This window comes from Diorhabda carinulata, chromosome 11 (genome assembly GCF_026250575.1).
Source record: "Diorhabda carinulata isolate Delta chromosome 11, icDioCari1.1, whole genome shotgun sequence".
Classification (NCBI taxonomy): domain Eukaryota; kingdom Metazoa; phylum Arthropoda; class Insecta; order Coleoptera; family Chrysomelidae; genus Diorhabda; species Diorhabda carinulata.
The window spans coordinates 10,612,531-10,632,415 of record NC_079470.1 but is presented as its reverse complement, the minus strand read 5'-3'; the positions used below and the strand labels follow the sequence as shown (position 1 = coordinate 10,632,415).

General features: G+C 33.4%; 2 protein-coding genes across 2 annotated transcripts; both read right to left on the bottom strand.

The window, feature by feature from the left end:
- Positions 1–1,171: 1,171 nt before the first annotated feature.
- Positions 1,172–2,388, bottom strand: LOC130899627 (uncharacterized). The gene is made up of 2 exons (XM_057809696.1): positions 2,257–2,388; positions 1,172–1,366 (listed from the first exon to the last, which is right to left on the bottom strand). The coding sequence occupies exons 1-2, from the start codon at positions 2,386–2,388 to the stop codon at positions 1,172–1,174; spliced, it is 327 nt and encodes a 108-aa protein (XP_057665679.1).
- A 4,993-nt stretch (positions 2,389–7,381) lies between these two features.
- On the bottom strand, positions 7,382–17,834 carry LOC130899626 (uncharacterized). The gene is made up of 6 exons (XM_057809695.1): positions 17,696–17,834; positions 16,024–16,181; positions 15,081–15,340; positions 9,339–9,458; positions 8,841–8,948; positions 7,382–7,502 (listed from the first exon to the last, which is right to left on the bottom strand). The coding sequence occupies exons 1-6, from the start codon at positions 17,832–17,834 to the stop codon at positions 7,382–7,384; spliced, it is 906 nt and encodes a 301-aa protein (XP_057665678.1).
- Between the last annotated feature and the right edge of the window lie 2,051 nt (positions 17,835–19,885).

Below are 19,885 nucleotides of genomic sequence, written 5' to 3'. Positions count from 1 at the left end.
AAACTACTATTATCTGTAGTGACCTCTGTATTCACCTATGACATTACGATATAGCCTGATGCATTAAAAAAAACAGGAATCCCAGAAAAGGGTAATCCCAATATATCGACTGAGTACCTTGTGAGTGGCAAGTGCTTTCCATACGACGTCTCAAGACAAAGGATGTTGTATCCGAAATGCTGCTTAAAAGCTTAGGTACTTACTAAAGAAAGAAGTGGCGAAAAGGTTAGGTTCGATTCTATCGAATTAACTCAAACAGAACTTAGGAATGGAGAACGGAATAACAACTAATCACAATCACAAAACATTGTCAGTTTGGGGCATGAAATGGTCCATAAGTAGGTTAGAAACAAGCGGTAATATAGATGAAATTTGACATTGGAAATGTTTAGAAAAAATGGACGCACTTATTTAAGTGGTTTAGTCTCATAAGCATCCATTAGAATAACTCCGATTACTGTCCATTGAAATGTTTTTCCATTTTTTTCTTGGCAAGTACATTTTCAAGTAAGTTTAGAATGGATATCGTGGAAGCCCGTTGCTAATAGTTTTGTCATGTATTATATAGTAGAAAGTAGATAAATGTAAAGAAGGACTTGAAAGAATGAGGATAGAAATAAATATGAACAATAAAAGAAAAACTATTTGTCAGAAATAAGGATTAGACTAAAAGAAGTATGAGCAAACGATAACATTACAAGTTCTATCCTATGAAAAGATACCAAAAATGTTTTTCTACTACCTTCGTGAAGTACTTTAGACACACTTTCGTGTGCGTAAAACTTTACGCACCCGAAACATACTTTAAGTAGTAGTGCTTGAAAAAACGTATTATTAAGGTCTCCGTAGTGTGGTTGCCAGAGTACGAGGCTCACATGTGAGCCGATTCAAGTCGCGTAGATTTCATTTTCTATTTTTTTACTTATGTAGTAATAATTATTTTCAGGTGGCATTCATACATGCCGAAGAGAAGAGAAGTAATAACTGCACAAATTCGTCCGTTGATTTGTTAATTTGTTGTACATTCGTCGAAAAAAACTTCTTTATACATTTGTTACAAATTTTTAACGATTCAATGTACGACATTCATTTACCCACTATAATAAAAATCTTAATAAACCGATCTTGTTGTAACGCTAATTGGAATTGAGTTATAAATTACATGTATGACTTACGATTCCATTATTGTTTCCATTTTTCCATAAAGATCCCTTCTGTGGCGTCTCTTTGCAAGAAATTTAGGTCCTAAGAAGCTTCCAATGGACTTTGTATCGTTAGGCAAATCATACGCAAAACCCCAAGCTATACTTTCGGTAAATATACCTGGTGGATTTATCCAAAGCTGAGACGTCATACACACGGCTGTCTTAAATAAATATGATAATATATAAAGTAACTATAAAATATACAATGTGATCCAATGAGAACGTACTGGAAGGTGTAAGTCGCAGTGAAAAGTTTTGGCAAGATTATTGCATCCTCAAATATGTTCAAATGGAAATAGGGATTCAAGTGTTATTTGTTAAAAACGATTGGTTACATGCTGCTTTTTTAATTTTGAAATTCCATCAATTCGATGCAAAGATGTGGACATTTGAAATGATACCAATAAATTTTCCGAAGAATACGATTTTTTCAATTTATATTTTCTGCAGCAACTGCGACTTCTCTTATCGAAATATGTTCGTGCAGGTAAAATGTTTGGAATTATTATGATTGCTGTTTTATTTCGCTCCACAACAACTTATTATTGAAGAGTAACCGTTCGCCTAGCTCAGTTACATTGTCCACTTATTTCACAACCGACCCAACCGTGATAATTCCTTTCTAGACTGAACTAGAGATATTATTTGATATGTTTCTGCTTGAGAAATGATTGGTATGTTACCCAGGCTTTCAGAGTGTTTGATTCTAGGCCTATACACCCCTATTCCAGTTCTGTCTGTTGTTTTGAAAGGGTCGGAAGATGGAAAAGGTTGTGAATGAAGGTGTACATGAATAATGTACTTCCGAGTGTTTTGAGTGCACATGGCTTGGTCGCCACATATACTGACGTTTGTTTATTAACGATATGTATATGTATAATATATGTTAAAAATAACTTCCAGTAGGTTTTCCCTCTGCTACTCGCATATATGATTTTTTTTTATTAAAAAACAACAGTTAAATATTTATTCATTTATTTATATGTATATAAGATAATTTTTATCGTCCCTCATTATCTCCCTAAAAGGTATAGTTTATGTTTGAACTTACCGAAACGCTAGCACCTTCGGGAAAAGTCAAATATCTCCTTTTCCTGGATAAAACTTTGTTTCGAGAACTCATTAATTGCCCCGATTCTAAAAGCGGAAATAGCAAACAGAAAGTAACCAGTAACTTCTTCATTTTATCGGCATGATTCTCTGCTATTCACTAACTGAATTTTAAATTGGAAACGGATACTATTTTGAGGGTCATTTAGAATATAGATGTTAAATGGACGTCACCGTTATGATTTACTTCTAGACTTCGAGTTGCTCATCAATTTTTATTATAAAAGTAAATAGTAATGAGTATAACGTCCTCTGAAATGTAGGATAAATTTACGTTATAGTCTACAAGAACGATTGAAAATTTTTCAGTCATTGAATAGAGTACAGCATTTGTACAATTACAATTGAACCTCAATCATTCATGATAACTAAGCTACTTATCAATCGAATAATAGTTGATCATCAAACAACAACCAAGCTCTCTTCTATATACTTTGACTTCAGGTACAAAATGAGTTCATTGTACCACAAATTTCCTTTAATGCGTAATGTCAATGTTTCAAAGATTATTAGGCTTTTTACTTCTCCTTAAATTCACTTTTGACACTTGTTTCCGTTTCTGTTGTAATTTAAAACCATTTCATTTTTGTTTCGACTCATCCTGTTTCCAGAAAACAGGATATAATATTCCATCCCTTTAATGGACTTGGTTAAATTCGTATTACTTCATCGAGTTCACATGATTTCTCTTAATTTCCTTCCGCCTAAGTGGTTTAGTGATGAAATTATTAGATACCTCGACGTATATCTACACGAATCAATACCTCTTTGTTTACCAGGCAATTTTCTACACCCTGACACTGAAGAGTTTCAATCATATACGGATGCGTTTGGGATTTGGAATTTCTTACCACGAACTATTTTTTAACTCCAACAAATAAAAAACTCTTTAATTCTTTAAATAATACTAATGACCCTTTTAAAGATAACAATTTCTCTCATAAACAAACTACTCTAAACTGATTCCCGCTTCTGTGAGTTCAAAAGTGATGACATCTATATTAAGATATCTCAAACTAAGGCCTTATTTCTATAATATTGAGTATTGTGAAAATATGAACCGGGACAACAAATACGTTTAACTAATGCATTCATACAAAACCACAGTACAATTTGGATTCGATGACTATGATCTGAAAAATAAATTTTATTCCTGCCTTGCTAAAGCTATACAAAACTCTTCAGAAATTATGTTATTGGTAGGTCATGGGTCTCTTTGACGTCGCCATAGACACGTATTGGGCTCATAGCAAGCCATGGTTTTACGAGCTATATAACAAGTCGCGCCATCTTATTGAAATACAATTTCGTCGAGACCAAGGGCTTAAATTTCGGCCGTAAAATAGTCATCATTCCATCTCTGGAGCACACCAAAAGAGCCAAACAACTAAAATGGAATCGATTTGGAATGTTAATTCTTACATTACTTACTATTGTGAAGACGAAAGTCCATTCTGCGAAGACCGGCAACAAATCGACACTTCAAGGTCTTCGCGTAGACTCTCCGCTACCGCCCCTATATTTCCATCACTAGATGGTGGATGTGATTAATGAAAAAAATATTCATGCCAGAGCGAATTGTGCATTCAGTAGGCCCATTATGTCAACCATAAATGGCGATAAACACATTCCATGCAGAACGCATTTTCGTATTAAAGCTGAACAATTTGCAGACGATGTGTCGGACTGAGTCTTTCCATTGGGAAATGTCAAACTATACTGAACATTTATACCATCTCATTTTTGAATGTGCACATTTCCAGGAGCATTTCCCTATCATTCAGTTAGTTGTCTTAGAGAAATCAATCACGGGACTGAACTTCGAGAAACCGTTGTTAAAAAATGCAAGAGAAAAAATTATTCAATTCTTTAACAAACAGAATCTGATTTTATTACAAGTTTCACTACATTTATGTTTTACAATGTGCCACGTTTGCATTATGCAGTAAATCTTAATAAGTAATATGCATGGATGGACCAGAGTTCGACATCAGAGGAAAATTTTTCAAAACGTCTTTTTAAATTTCTGTTTCCCGTGCTTTTTGTAAGAATATTTAATTTAGGTAAATCAATGTTCTTATAGAAATTTCTTATTTCTTAGACCTTTTGATATGTTTATACTTCTAAATGTTCTTGATTTTAGGTCTATTTTGATTTAAAATCAGTTTCTTTATAATTTTTTTCGACTCCTTTTAATCTTTATCAAATTGAGATATTGACACTGACAATTTGTGTATTTATATTAATCAATAGATCACCTTCATCATGAACATCAAAATAAAAAAATATGTAGCGGTCATCAATTAAATTATTTGTAGTTGTATTAGAATTTACAAAATAGAGCTATAAATTTTACTTAAATTATTTAGGACTTTTTTATCATTTATAGCTTCGGGTTCTTATAAATGTGAACCATTTCTAAAATTTCTCTTTCTCTTGTATTCCATTCCAAGAATTTTTGAATCTTTATAATTGAATTGATGCAGTTTGATTTTTTTATCGTATCGATGAACTTTTAGTCTAATTTCTAAATACTGAGATATCTGCCCTATGTAGATAGCGTCACAATTAGTACAAGCCACTTGATATATAATATTTATTTTGTTTTTTGGTATTTTAGATTTTAATCTAGTGATATATTTGGATAATATATTATGTCCTTTATGACATACTAATAGCATATTTATTGAAATAATGTGATAGTTGTTGGTAAAGTCCTTGTACATATCGTAAGGAGAGATGTTTCATGTTCTGAAGTTTCTTATATATATGCACTGTAGATTTAAAAGTTTTTAGATCAAATTTGGATTGGTGTACTTTGGGGTTTGAGTTTTTCTAGCTCTCCTGAAGTTCTTCCCTGGTGTCGTCCGCTGGTACTACTAGAATCGCTTGATATCCACCAGATCTATCTGCAACTTTTCTATATGCACTCGAATTCATCGTTTCCGAATATTTCGGTTACTCGTTGAAACGAAAAAATTTCCCCCGCGATACCTTAAATTCCGAAATATCCCACTGACTGCGCCAGTTACGTTACTGAACTTTTTATAAAACGCTGAGAAACATTTATTCAATACTTTTACGGAATCTGATTTTATTATGAGATTTACAATCTTTATATGTTTTACAATGTGCCTCGTTGGCGTTATGAAGTAAAGCTCAATAAATAATATTCATGAACGTAACTTGTGATGGTTTGAAAAACGTTCAGGTCAAGCTTATGTAAGGAATTACATAGAATGTAATTTATATTTAGAGAACCACAATACTCTTAAGTACGAAAGAGTTGCAGTGGAACAAAAGGCACTTCCATAAAACCTATACTTGTACAATGGGTTATTGTTACTTAAGTGCAAATCTTAATTCAGGTATAATTGTAAAGCAAATGAAGTGCATTTTTTTCTAATATCTTTTCATAAATCATTGCTCACTTTATTGTTTGAATCAAACATATCAACAGCTCATACTTTATGTAGGAGTACTTGTCAAAAATCTCACTGTTTAACCAAAAATTATACATACCGAACAGGGACACGCGTTGAAAAATGGCAAGAAATTTCTCAACGACATCTCCAATGTTGTTCGTTCGTCATTGAAATATTTGGGAAGTTGTATTTAGGTTTGAAAAATAGACGTAGGATTCATGTCGCCATAACAAAGCCCGTTGCGTTCCAGTAAAATAGAGATTCGAAAACTCCAGACAAGTTTATCCATGAAAGATAATGATATTACCCATAATTTAGATAGAGATTTTTTGTCGAAAATGCCATTTATAGACTTATAAACCAGTGCTGTAGATCTAGGTTAATGTTATTTCCAAATAATTCAAAGCATTATAGTGTTTGTAAATGACAATATATTTACATCTGAAAATATCAAATTTTACAGACTTTGATAAGGTGCACGTCTGCCTCTGGATGTAATTGTTGCTAACATTCTCCTGGGCATGCTTTCAATTAGGTGCTGTATCACTTCTTGAGGTATGTTTTCCCATTCCTCTAATTCCGCTTGCTAAAGCTCATTTAAATTTTGAGAAGATAGATTTCGACGACGAATGCGGCGTTTTAAAAAGTCCCAGATAAACTCGATAGGATTCATATCTGGACTTCTTGTAGCCAGTCCAGGATATGAGTTCCTACTTCGTTTAGGTAATTCTGAACATCTGCCGCAACTTGTGGTCTGGTATTATCATGCATTAAACGAAAATCATCACCAATAAATTGCCCAAACGGAACGACGTGATTTTCAAGAATGTCAGTTATGTATCTTGCTGCGTTAATGGTGGGTCTAGGAAGAGACACTAATTATGTGCGGGCATCAAAACAAATTCCTCTTCAAAACATGATAGTCCCTCATTGGAACGGCTTCCTGGGAATGATAGAATGCGCAAATCTTTCTCTTTCCGTCTTTGAATTTGATTACGTCCTTCTGGGCCTCTTAGACTAATTCTTGTCTCATCAGTAAATAAAATTTGGCACCAATTTTATAAAATCCAATCTAAATGTTGCCTTGCAAATCTTAGTCTAGCAGCACGATGCTGCCTGGTTAGCAAAGGTGCCTGGAGAACTCTTCTGCTGTGTAGACCAGCATTCTGAAGGTGTCGTCTTCGAAACTTGTCATTGACCTATTTCTTAATGAATTTAATTGCAAAAACGGTCATCTCGAGGAGTTAAAACTGAAGGACGTCCTTGTCCAGGCCTCCTAGAATGTGGATCGGTCTCTCGAAATATTTGCATCAATCTGCCAATGGTAGTGTGGTGTCCGCCAAACAAATTTGCCACGATAACTTTGTCCCTGTCCGACTAACTCGGCTATTCTTTCAGCTTCTCGTTCACTTAACTGCCTAACTCTTTTCATTTTTTGTTTAACACAAGTTAATATAAAACTTTCAATTTGTAATGGGTAAACTTCTACATTACTAAAATTACGTTACAGGAAAGTCGTCCATTCATATTTTTATAATGATGAAATTAATTTTATAAGTATAAAATCGAGGACGTTTTTAGGATCATGTTGGAAATGGTTAAAATTAATAAGCAACAATTTCTTTTTTTAAGTTTTATTAATCAGAACATATCAGACCAAACCGAATGTTGACAGGAAGGGTATCTTTCAGTACAATTATGATTTTTATTTGTTGCCTCATCGTATTCATCTTCATCTACATAATCTTCATGGGGTTTTATCCTAAAATAATCATCATTTCATGAAACAACCTTTAATGGATAGTTTGGACAGTAAATAAGAATTTGGGCAGTTGTTATGGCTTTTTAGCCGCTGTGCACCTATACTTTTTGCATGTCTCTGCTTCTCCGAAAGTTGACTATTTTATTGGGATGTTTTTGCCTCACTTCACTTCGCAGAGTAGATGCTCTGCTGTCTCTAAAATTTTCTCAAAAAATCTGCAGTTGTCGTCCAGAAAACCGACCACCAGTTTAATGTCGCTTCTGGACATTACGAAAAGTTCCTCAAACTTCTTAGTTGAGATGAATCGTTTGGATTGACTTGGGCCTGGACTGTCTTTCCAGTAAGACTCCAAAAGATCCTTTAAGTAACTGTTCAGTTTTTTGGCATCTCATGAGGGCACGGTAGGGCTTTGGGCTACAATATGAAGTCTTTCACCTTTTTTGCAAAGCCAGGTGCTTCTTCATTGTCTGGTATACCCTGGTGGTCTGGTAGCAGAATTGGGGTTACTTTATTTCTGTTAGCTAGTGTTTTTAGAGCTTGTTGATAAGTCCACGCTAGCTTGTATGTGCACTCGATAGCCTTCAGGGTCTTCAAAGCCAATTGGCTATAAAAAGAAATGGCTAGCGAGGTTGGGTGACGGGTAATAAAGGAATCCTCCTTCGTGGATATGCTAAATCTGGTTTTTACATACATTGAGTGTTAAGTATGTAACGCCTCAATATTATATTCACAATGTTGTCAGATTTCTAATTTTTCTAGAAATGTAATAAACTTTAAGAATAACTCAATAGAAAATACAAAAAACTTTGTGAGTTAAGAGTGGTTGAGCTGATTTTTCTATTTTATGTAAAAAGTTAACCTGAAAAAAAGTAATTACTCAACCAAAAGAATTTTTTTCGAATTTCCGCAGCTGAAAATTGAAAATTTACTGTCCACGTTTAGCTTTTCAAAAATTCAATTCATAAACGGTTTTTTATCAGTTATTAGCAACGGTATAAGCAAATTATCGTAACCAGGGTGTTGAAAAACTTTATCTAGTGAAAACGAATGTTTTAAAGCTTGTGTTAGGAGATTATCCAAGCTCGAATAGTTACAAATATCCAGTTATTTAGAAACTTCGTCATAATTTAGCAACAACAATATTTAGCTGAAACAAAATGGAGCTTAACTTCACTATGAAAGTGACGTGAAGCAACACCTGAGTAATATGTTTCCAGAAGGATGAATTTCATTATATTATCAGAAAAACGTGAGATCAGACAACAATGTACAAACCACAAACATATGGGAGATAATTATAATCTTAAGCAACTTAAAAATAATTAAAATGTACTCTACCTAAATATTGTTTTCATTAGTTCTTGAAATAGAGTGCCCTTTCCCTTAGGTACCTGACTAACCTCGCAAAGAGCTTTCTTAATACAAGCTTTACCATCTTTACTCAATCTGAAACAAAAGTTATACGCGACTGTAATTTTGAAGTACAATTAACAAAACGTGAATTCAGCCAATTAGATCGAAACAAAGCGAATCATTATGACCTTATGAATTCGCAAGAATTACGAACTGAATAAAAATAAAGGAAAATATTTGTGCCCGGAAAACGGAACAACTTATCACGTTTGAGAGTAGAAGATTGGAAGCAATTTTAAACGAAAATAGGACAACGACGGAGTATCAACATTGATGGATTTATATTGACTTCGAACTGTTTTCGTCTGTTACTAAAGTTAAAATTATATCTCACGAGAAAACGTTACAGATCAAATAAACTCCTTTTAAGTGTAACTATATAAAATTTGTAATTTTATTTTCATGTATAAATAGAATACTTACGCGGTGAGTAATTTTTCTAGTTTTCCATATAATTCTCTTCTGCTTCTTCGATGAATCTGATGATAAATGGGGTGGATGTAATCGTCATGATTTATGTTGCTGTGGTGATTAAAAGATTGCCTAGAATATACAGGATGATTAATGAATATGTGTATTTTAAAAAGAGGAAGCTGAGGATGAAATATGAAAAGCCAAAACAGGCGTAAAAATTGTATGCCACTAGAGGATTTGTGAATTCAATAAACTTTCCCTTCAATGCTTTTAATTCGTTTCGAAGTAATATAATTTCTGTGGAATATATTATAAATTGAAAACGATATTGTCCAAGAAATATGAAATTACCAGAACTTACGTATAAATATCTAGAATCAGATTATACCCAGATAAAGTATGACTCTGCGATATAAGTATATAAGTCATACCAAGGAGGCACGAAGCAATCCCTTTGAAGTAGTACAAGCAGAATATGGTTTCTTCAAGAATTATGCGTACAATTTCACATATATCTAGGACGAAGAGTTGGTGATGCAACGGTTGTGCCATGCCGGCTATACTGACCAGATTCTACTATTAAGTTGAATGAGAGAAAGGAGACCAAATCCCAAAGAAGTTGCATACAACTAACTTCATTTCAATAAGCTCCCAACATCATCTTCAAAATTTAAACATTTACAAGACTGGTATTATCAGCTAAAAGTCATCATTCATTTGATGAGGACTTTTCCTTGATGATAGTTGGATTGCCCATTTTTTATTTTAATAATTTATATTTATTTCGTTATTTTGATTGGTTTATATTATAATTTTCGATTCAAGAATGAATAAGTGGAAGTATTATAATTGGAATTAGAGTTTTCATTGTACTGTGATGAAGAATTTAAGTAATTCGTTAAGTTCTTAAAGAAAACATTTTCTCAATCCTTCTGTTATTTATAATAATAAACTGAGGCTGATTCGTCAATACCCATATAATATTTTTTCCTCGTTATATGTCAATGCGTACAATCCAATTCAAACCATCTCCTGTATTAAGATATTATACAGGATTAATAAATGCATAATCAGATCCGTCTTATATTGTAGAAAATGAATTTTTAACGTTTTTCTTCTCTTATAAAATTGATATTGATGAGATTGTATCAGCAATGATTATTGCGAAACATGGATCTTCAACGAAAACATTAAATTATATTTTCTGTTAAAAAAACTACTGAGGAAGATCATGAATCGTTAAAAACAGCTTATTCCACTGATGTAAAGTTACTAAACTTTAAAAACTGTTTAAAAGTGACATGAATTGACATGAAACTATGTACTAAAAAAGAGCTTGGAAACAAAAATTTGATTCGCTAAATGTTTTCTTGTTAATCAACATCCGTTTTGAATACACTGTTTCCACCACCACTAACACTCACAATTACATTGTGTTTACCTTCAGGTAAACTCAGTTTCTGAAGACGATAACTTGGTTATCGAAACGGGCGTCAGACAGTGTAATTGTGAGTGTTGGTGTAGTGGTGTTAAAACAGTAAATTCAGTATGAATATCGCCAACGGTTCCAGAAATTCCAACTTAACATCCGTTTTAATAACCAGACTTAGCACCTGTCGACTTCTGGCTCCTCCTTATAATGAAAAATTTTCTGGTATTTTCTGATATTTGAAAATTAACAACCAAATTAATGAAAAAAGCTTCTTAGAATTGGATTCAACGATCCGAAAAGTACATTAGTAACCCATGGAAGTAGTAGAAGAATTTGAGTGTTAGAAAGAAACTTTGGTTTTTGAGGACAAATTTTTTATAAATTTCTTAATCGCTTGAAAGTAATTTTCAGCTTATGGTTTACATGACTCTCAAAAGAGAAAAATGAGTCTAAAACAATGCCAAAGTTTTTTTTATTCATTTTCTACCGGTAAGTTTTCGTTATCAATATTTATGTCGAAATTAATAGTTACAGAAGTTATTCGTTGACTGCTATGGACTTTTAACGAAAATAAAATCATTTTTTCTTGTATCTAATACAGCGGTTCTTAACCTATGGGTCGCGACCCAATTTTGGGTCGCGAAGCATATTTCTTGGGTCGCGCTGAGTCGAACCAAAAAAATTAGTAATACAACAAATAATAAGTAATACCAACACTTCCTAGAAGAGTTATTCCCTAATACAATGCTTCGGTTTTACCGAATTACTTGCATTTACTGCAAAAAGATCATACTTTTTTCGAAAGAAAAGAAGCCCATTTAAAAAGACAGCGTTTGGATGCACCAAGTAGTAATGGTTTTATAAATTCTGCCAAACAAGCTACACTTGCTTCTTTTCATATGGCTTGGCATATTGCAAGACAAAAGAAACCCCATAATATTGCTGAAAAACTTATAAAACCTGCTGCCATTGACATGGCACGTATCATGTGCGGAGATGAAAGTTCAAAGAAATTACAAAATCTTTCAAAATGTATTCAAGCACAAGGTTCTCATTAAAACTGCATGACTTGCATTTAAAATTTAAAAGACTTAACATCTGTATTGATATTTCTTTTTTTTAGTAATAATTAAATGTCAATTATTTTCAAAAAGTTATAAATAAATTTAATAATTTGGTCAATAAAAATTATTAAAAACACTTGATTATTAATTAAATTTTCCCTGGATCTAAAAGTATTTTGTTTTGTTTATCTTTATTATTAAAGAAATAAATAAAAAAATTGTAAGTTAAAAAAAATCATCATCGTGGGATTGAAGATTTTTTAGAAATACGATTTAAAATAAAGCAATGAACAAATTTTGACTTATTTTTGGATCGCGACATGAACATATTTCTCAAATTTGGGTCGCGGCTTAAAAAGGTTAAGAACCACTGATCTAATATATAGCATCACCAATTTATTCACCAATTTATTGAGAAATAACAAAAAGACTGAGAGAAATGTAAAGTTGTTTTGATTATAAGATACAAAATGAAGAACAAAACCTGTAGGATTACTTATAACTAGGATTAAGATCGATTAAGAAAATTAGAAAAATGTTTTAACAGAAATGTCAACCAGGTTTATAAAACAGTTGAGTTATGATACTCTCTGCGATAATTTTTTGAAATCCGTTAATAAATCTTCCATTTCTTATTACACTTTCCCGGAACGTCTCATTTATGTGGACATTTTATATTCATGATCTTTATATATTGATTTATACGGCAATAAACTTGAAAGCATCACTAGATCTTTTCAGCAGAATTACTTCAAACAATTTGAAATTCTGTCGGATTATACAAATAAAAAGAAGTAAACTTTTGTTACTTTGTTCATTTTTCGAACAACTTAAAACTTCAAAAGTAGACTCATATGTTTCACATAAAGCCTAATTCATTTCCAATTTCTTATATTCACTCACTTCATTGTATGGTTTCGTTTCTATACAATAATATTTTAACTGTTGTATTCAAGGGATGGTCAGATCACAATCCCCGATACAAATTGTTTGACAACAAAAGTTTGATGGCACTACTTGTCGAATTATTCGTATGCGTAGGAAACTTGAAAGGACACTATGCTGGAAGATAAAAATGATTATGGAGAATGGTATTGTTCCTTTTTTAGTTCGGGGCTTTTTAGTTAACTCTCGTACAGGGTCCTTCACGACGAGCTGAATCGAAATGTATATGGGAAAGTACTGCGACTAGTGTACTGAAAATTTGCTTGCGTGGGTTTTCTGAAATGCTCGTTTCAGCTAAAATAATTTCAGTCTTCTGAAACTTCCGGTTATACCGGAAGAAAGTGGACTCAAACTAGGTTATTTTAAATGGAGTGCTATGGTTTTTATTAAACTTTTTGAATCTAAGCAAAATTTAAATATATCTTCATATAAGACAAAGTATGCCTAAATTTTAATTATTTTACATTTTTGAAATTTTTGGACACATGCAGGGGACTTTGTAGGAACGTGAAAAAACTGAAATTTTCATGGTTTTTAATTGTCACCTGCCGTATCAAAAATTAAAATACTTAAGTCAATTAAAAAAAATATATAAAAATACTACACTAGGAGGAGAAGAACAAAACTAAAAATTAAACTAAAGTAAATGTTCGAAATGGTTGCCCCAAACTTCAAAACATTTATGGATTCTTCTTAAAACCCGTGCTGAGAGGCGTTTCGAATTTCTTGCGGCGAAAGAGTTCGAAATGCATTCCGAACTCTTTCCTAACAGACCCAAAGAAAAAAATCTAATGGGGTGATATCCGGTGAACGGGGAGGCCATTGATGCGGTCCATCGTGTGCTATCAATCGGTCCTCAAAAATTGGTCACTCCAGACAACCGACAATTAAAAACCATGAAGATTTCAGTTTTCAAGTTTCTATAAAAACCGTTAATTTGAGATATATGAATTTACTACGAAGTCCCCTTAATCTAAAGCATAGAATCTAATGGTGAAGAGAAAAATGGGGGTTGCCATTTGAAAAAACTAAGTTTTTAGATATCCAAATTAGGCACCATTTTCTGAACACCCTATATACATTTTTGTCAAGGTTTTCACAGATTCTGAAAGCTGTAAGTGTTATTCGTCCAAATCCCAAAAATATTAGCCCTGACTCACTTAAACTTAGAAATATAATTTTTTTAGTGGAGGATTGCATGTGTCCAAAAATTTCGAAAAAGTGAAATAATTAAAAAATGGTGGACTTTAGGCATACTATGTCTTATATAAAGTTATATTTAAATTTTGCGTAGACTACAAAAATGTAATAAAAACCATAGCATTCCGTTTAAAATAACTAAGTTTGGGTCTACTTCCGGTATAAACGGTATAACCAGAGGACTGAAATTATTTTAGCTGAAACGAGCTTTTTGGAAAGCCCATGCAAGCAAAGTAAGTTTGTTGTTCATTAAAGTTCATTGAAGCAGATAAGATTTCTAAAGTTTTAATGGCCGTCCATAAACTTCAACAAAAGAAATTAATAAAGCACTAGTTGAAGCAATTATCATCGGGAAAACATCGTCATAGCTGGGACTGAATTATAGTAGTGTGCAGCGATGTTACTACATGTTTTGTACCCACTTGGTTCCACGTATGATGAAACAAAGGTACACTTCTCGTCAGCTATACCTTTCTGAATGCAAGCACAGCGTTAGAGGAAACGAATTTTGTGTTGGCCTAACCATCAAACTCAAATGTTTAGTTTATAAACATGCTAGGTCAATACTGTCAAAGTAATGATAGTTTAGGTGAAAAATCTGGTACCCAGTGATTATCTTTTTTTCGAAAAGAAAGCTAGGCATCTTATATAGTACACAATTCTCTTTAGACGGTAATGAAATCATCTGTCGAGAGCAGGCTCAATGGTCAAATTATTATGTCGACAAATCATATGTATCTTAAGATTCTTCTAGCCGTTGTTAATACATTTTTTTATAACCCCTCGTAGTTATTTTCTAATAAATACCATTCATTTTATATTTTATAGAATTTCAAGGAAAATTATATAGGAGGATTTTTTGAATATTTGTCCCATCAAAATCAACTACTATTATTTGTAATATACATCCACAAAAGGCCTTCAAAATTAATCTATTTTGTCCACATAATGGAATTTAATAACGCTGCGACCCTTATTATTATTATTTATAACTAATAACCAAAAGTTTCAGATTTTACCCTCTATTTAATATACGTACATTGCCCTTTGACCTGAGGTTTACATACTTTATAAAACTTTAACAATTTCGAATTCTGACGTATCTCTTACCTGGTACGTCCGTTGACCCGAGATAGCTTCGGTGACATTTTTCTCGCTGGATTGTAGGGAATTTCTCCCGAATCTGGGTAATCGTTGAATTTGAAATTCTGTTTCAGTCCGAACGGATCGTAATAACTCTTGACAGGAACCGGATATCTATCCTTTTTATACGACCAGTCATCGGCGACATAATTTGATGAACCAACGTTGGTTTTTCTTTGATGAGGGTATTGGGATAAACCAGCACCATCTTCCCAGTCATGATGCGGCTAAAACGGACAAATAGACTCTAATAGTGCCGTCAAAATAATGAATGATTCCAAATCTATAATTTTGAAAACAATACTAGGTAAAGGAAGACTCTCTATTACTATTTTTATAGAAGATGTGATTTTAATCATCAACCAAAACAATGCCCAGCTACTAATCAAACTTGTGCAATTTGCCAACGTAAATCTCGTTTCGTTAAAGTTTGTTTCTTCAAGGACAAACAGCTGCAGCAAGAACAAGGTAATGTCATTCAAAATAATCCTAAGCAAGCAGAAATAAGCGACAAGAAGAGCACCAGAAAGAAACTGAGCTAAAACACACTACAAAACAATTATAACAGAGCTGCATGTCTTTTCTGAGATGAATCCATCTGATGATTATCAAAGTATTTCGGAGGACACCATAATTCAAAACTTAACACAAGATTAAACTTTGACAAAGGATGTTGACATTGGATATAAATATATTTGAGTGATAGCTCATCTTCTATAAATTTAAATAAAGGAAGAAATGACGATCAAAGTGAGGATAGATATTTGTATTCCACCAAAACTGCTCAATATTCTGCTGGAATATTTTTACTATAAAATATCCGAAAGAATTAGTAATACGTGTAGATAATGTAATAATTTTTACCGTTAATGACTGGACTATATGTAAAAGTTTATATAGTATTAGTTACCGGTAGCGTAGTTGGCGTTTCTGTTGTCGTTATGGGTTTTTTTCCTACCGACATTAACAACTCGTCAGGTGTTGAAGGTAATTCCCATGCCAAAGCCGCTGTTAAACCAAAAACAAAAATTTCACCTACTCCCACTGAAGGTAATGTGAGACAATATACTGAAAAGAAATTTAAATTGACTTTGGTTTGTCTTTTAGTTAACGATTTCAGTCAACAATGATTAAATATGGCGCCTGTGGGCAAACAGTACGAGAATTTTCTATTTAAAGCCTATTGAAAATACTGCAGTTGTGTTTGGTAGTTGATTGTTAAAATCTTTCCAACAGACATAAATGAATTATCTAAGACATCGAGACAACACAAAACAATTTGAAATAACTCAAACAATTAGTAAATCCTTGACTTAACCAACATGAAGCAAACCCCACCAAGTTAGAATATCGCGCCTAAAACTAGGTTATACTCATTTAATTCATAAAAATCTCAACACTCTAGGTGAATACATGAACGTAGATAATATCAGTGGTTGTACGAGGCTTGTCCAAAAATTAAGGTTTCCCAACGAATTTTTACAATGAAAAACATTTTAATTGACATGATTGGAAAGCTTAGAGTCTGCCGCTGCGAATATACCTTAAAACCTCTTCTTTCAGCTCTCCGTCGGTTGTGAAGTATTTCAAACATATATTTAATTCAGGAGAGAGACGGTAATCACTGGGAGACAAGTCTGGCAAGGAAACGACTATTCCATCAAAAGATGATGATGTGACACGGGATGTGTACGGACGCGCGCTGTCCTCATGGAGACGCACATTTGTAAGAATGCCTCTTCTCTTATTTTAAATCGCGCGTCGAAGGTTTGACAGGCTCCAGTGTCAGGTAGTGGACACAGGTCTCGTCTACAGTGACAACAGAGTCCAAAAATTCCATCGATTTCTTGAGCATAAAAAAATTTTATTGTGTAATTTATTTTGTTATTTTGAATAATTATTATGAGCTTTTTTGGCCAAAAAAAAAAATAAAGAAAAAAATCCAATTTAAGTAACTGCTTCAAGTTTTTAAGGAATTTGAGGCATTTAAGTACCTCAAAATTCAAACTAAAATTGAGTCTCGAAAGTGCAGGTTTAATATCAAACAAAAAACGAAGCAAAATGAAAAAAAATTCGAAAAACTTGATAAAAAAATACAAAAACGTCTACAATCTTAATACATACCTTGAAACTTAAACCATACAGTTACATATATTGCTACTTTGGTTGAGAATCTGGCAAAATATCCAAAAGAACTAACGTCGAAATGATCTTGTACGATTATGAACGATCCTACAATTCATTGAATGCTTTTGATTACTCCAAAAGGAGTACTGTTTATATTCTTTTTTGATAATTGATGTTAGTCCCAATAAATCTTTCGCCACTTTTATTTTGCTTAAGTTAATAGGATGAGTAGTGGTCCATGTAACTGTAAGGTGTTTACCTACAAACGCCATATTGATTGGAAGGCCTAACGTTGCCCCCTGTAGTATTTCATGGTTTTATTTATAGAATTTTCATTTACATATTGTACAATTGAGACACGCGAATATTTACTGAATAAAAAGAAATAAATCATGAATCTAACGTCAAGCAATGGAAACATTTTAGAGAAATAAATAGAAAAACACAATACTGACCAACTTGTAGAGAACTTCCTGAGGGAAACGTCAGATAACGACGTTTTCTGGACAAACTCCTTTCAACAACATTTGAGTGATTTATTCGTTTTCCCATATCTTCTTCCAAAGTTTCTTTTGAATCTTTCACGAGGATCATAACTAAAAAAAGTATTATAACGTTCCTCAACATGTTATTGAAGTTTAACGATCGCGCGGTAAAAAACATAGAACAGTTTACTATTTGTTTTACGGTTGTATATTACAACTTCGTCTAACTGAGATACATTCTCTCTATGTTTGTCTTTTTAATTCGAGTCAAGTGGAATTAGGAAGTTTTGTTGGTTTAAAAGAAATTAGCGCTTCTCACAGACGATTCCTAATTGTGTAAAATATAAATAATTATGATATTTATTATTAAAAATGTGTACCAATCGAAAAAAAAAACACCGTTAATGCTAATTAAAGTTTATAGTGGACATATAGAGCAATGACGAAATTGTAAAACTAGAAAAAAGTCCATAGACATGAAGAAACACATCCAGCACACAAAGGACCTTAGACGTAACTGTAGTTGAAATATCAGCTGTTGTTACCTGAGTTACTGATACGGAGATAGAGTACAGGATGATGCTCTGCATACGTTTTTCTACTGTGAACGGTGGAAGGTGAACAGAAAGCAACTATCAGCGGACACTACCTTAATGAAGATGTTAGAAAGATAAAATCATTCGAACCTAGTTTCTCAATACATTCAGGTTTCTGCACAACAAAAGGGTTGATCTAGACCAGAGAGCGATTTAAGCGAGAAAAAGGGAGCAGCGAGCACGAGGGGCGAAAGAGAAAACTCTTCTCAGGCAGGACAAAGTATTGGAAAACAGGCATCTAATAAGACAATATGATGAGTCTTCTTCTTCTTCTTCTTCTTCTTCTTCTTCTTGTAGTAGGACGAGGTCCTGTCAGGTCTGTCATCTGCCCTCTTGTGACGCCGATGTCCAGCTATCGTACCAGCGTTTTGGGGGCCTACCGATTGGGCGTCTTGTGTCTGGTTTCTGTGTTTTGGCCCATTTGGCAATCCGTTCTGGAGCCATTCGTTCTACATGGTCTCTCCATTGTCGGCGTCTTGCTCTTACCCATCTAACGACATCTTGTACTCCCAGTTCTCTTAAGGTATCTGTGTTGGGTATTCTATCGTGGAGTGTGGTACCCTTTATTGTTCGTAATATCTTCATCTCTGCTGTTCTCATTTTTCTCTTTGTTTGTGTTGTGTCTGCCCTTGTTTCTGCGGCATAGGTTAGTATGGGTCTGATACAGGTCTTGTAGATTCGCGTCTTACTTTCTATGCTCATATATTTATTTCTCCATATAATGTCCCGTAAATATCCCGCTATTCTAGTTGCTTTCTTGATCTGCTTATCTACCTCGTCCGTTATGTTTCTGCTGCTCGTTGTTTCTACGCCCAAGTAGTTGAAATTCATTACTTGCTCTATAATGCGCTCATTTACTACCAACTTGCATCTTATTGGGTCTTTGGATATTACCATGCTTTGTGTTTTCTCGCATGAGATTTGCATGTTAAGTCTCTGTGCCGTCAGGTTAAATTTATGTAGGAGGCGTTGTAGATCGTCTTCATTTTCAGCTATAAGTATAGCGTCATCTGCGTAGCAAAGGATTCTCATGCGACGGTTATTCATTTCGAATCCTGCATTAACTTCGTTTACGCTCTCAATTATTTGGTCCATTATTACGTTGAAAAGGCATGGGCTGAGGCTATCTCTCTGTCTTATGCCGGATGAGACTTGTTAGCCCACAGTCTGTTTTTATTCTTGTTTTGGTGTTGATGTTAAGTTGCCTTACTAGATTTGTATAATGCTTCTTGACGCCTTTTTGGTTTAGTCGGTGGATTACATCGTTGAGTTTTACTCTATCGAATGCTTGCTTTAGATCTACGAAACATGTGTACATGGGTTTATTGTATTCTATGGATGATGAGTCTTTTCTTCAATTTTGGTTTATATTTCAAAATTGTAAGGGGAATGAACAAACTCTTTGTTTGATCTGCAATGAATTGTTGGCTTCGGAGAGTATGAAACCATCAAAATTAAAAAGACATCTTGAATCAAAGCATGTTTCGTTTGTAAATAACACAAAAGAATATTTTGAAAGATTGTTTAAATCTTTAAATAAAAAAAAGAAAATCTTTGAAAAATT

Excerpts from the sequence above, each read along its gene's own strand:
- LOC130899627 (XM_057809696.1), bottom strand. The coding sequence starts at position 2,388 with ATGAAGAAGTTACTGGTTACTTTCTGTTTGCTATTTCCGCTTTTAGAA. Across the intron at positions 1,367-2,256 it reads CCGAAGGTGCTAGCGTTTCG|ACAGCCGTGTGTATGACGTC; the intron begins GTAAGTTCAAAC and ends TATTTATTTAAG.
- LOC130899626 (XM_057809695.1), bottom strand. The coding sequence starts at position 17,834 with ATGATCCTCGTGAAAGATTCAAAAGAAACTTTGGAAGAAGATATGGGA. Across the intron at positions 16,182-17,695 it reads AGGAAGTTCTCTACAAGTTG|TATATTGTCTCACATTACCT; the intron begins GTCAGTATTGTG and ends ATTTCTTTTCAG. Across the intron at positions 15,341-16,023 it reads AAACGCCAACTACGCTACCG|CCGCATCATGACTGGGAAGA; the intron begins GTAACTAATACT and ends TGTCCGTTTTAG.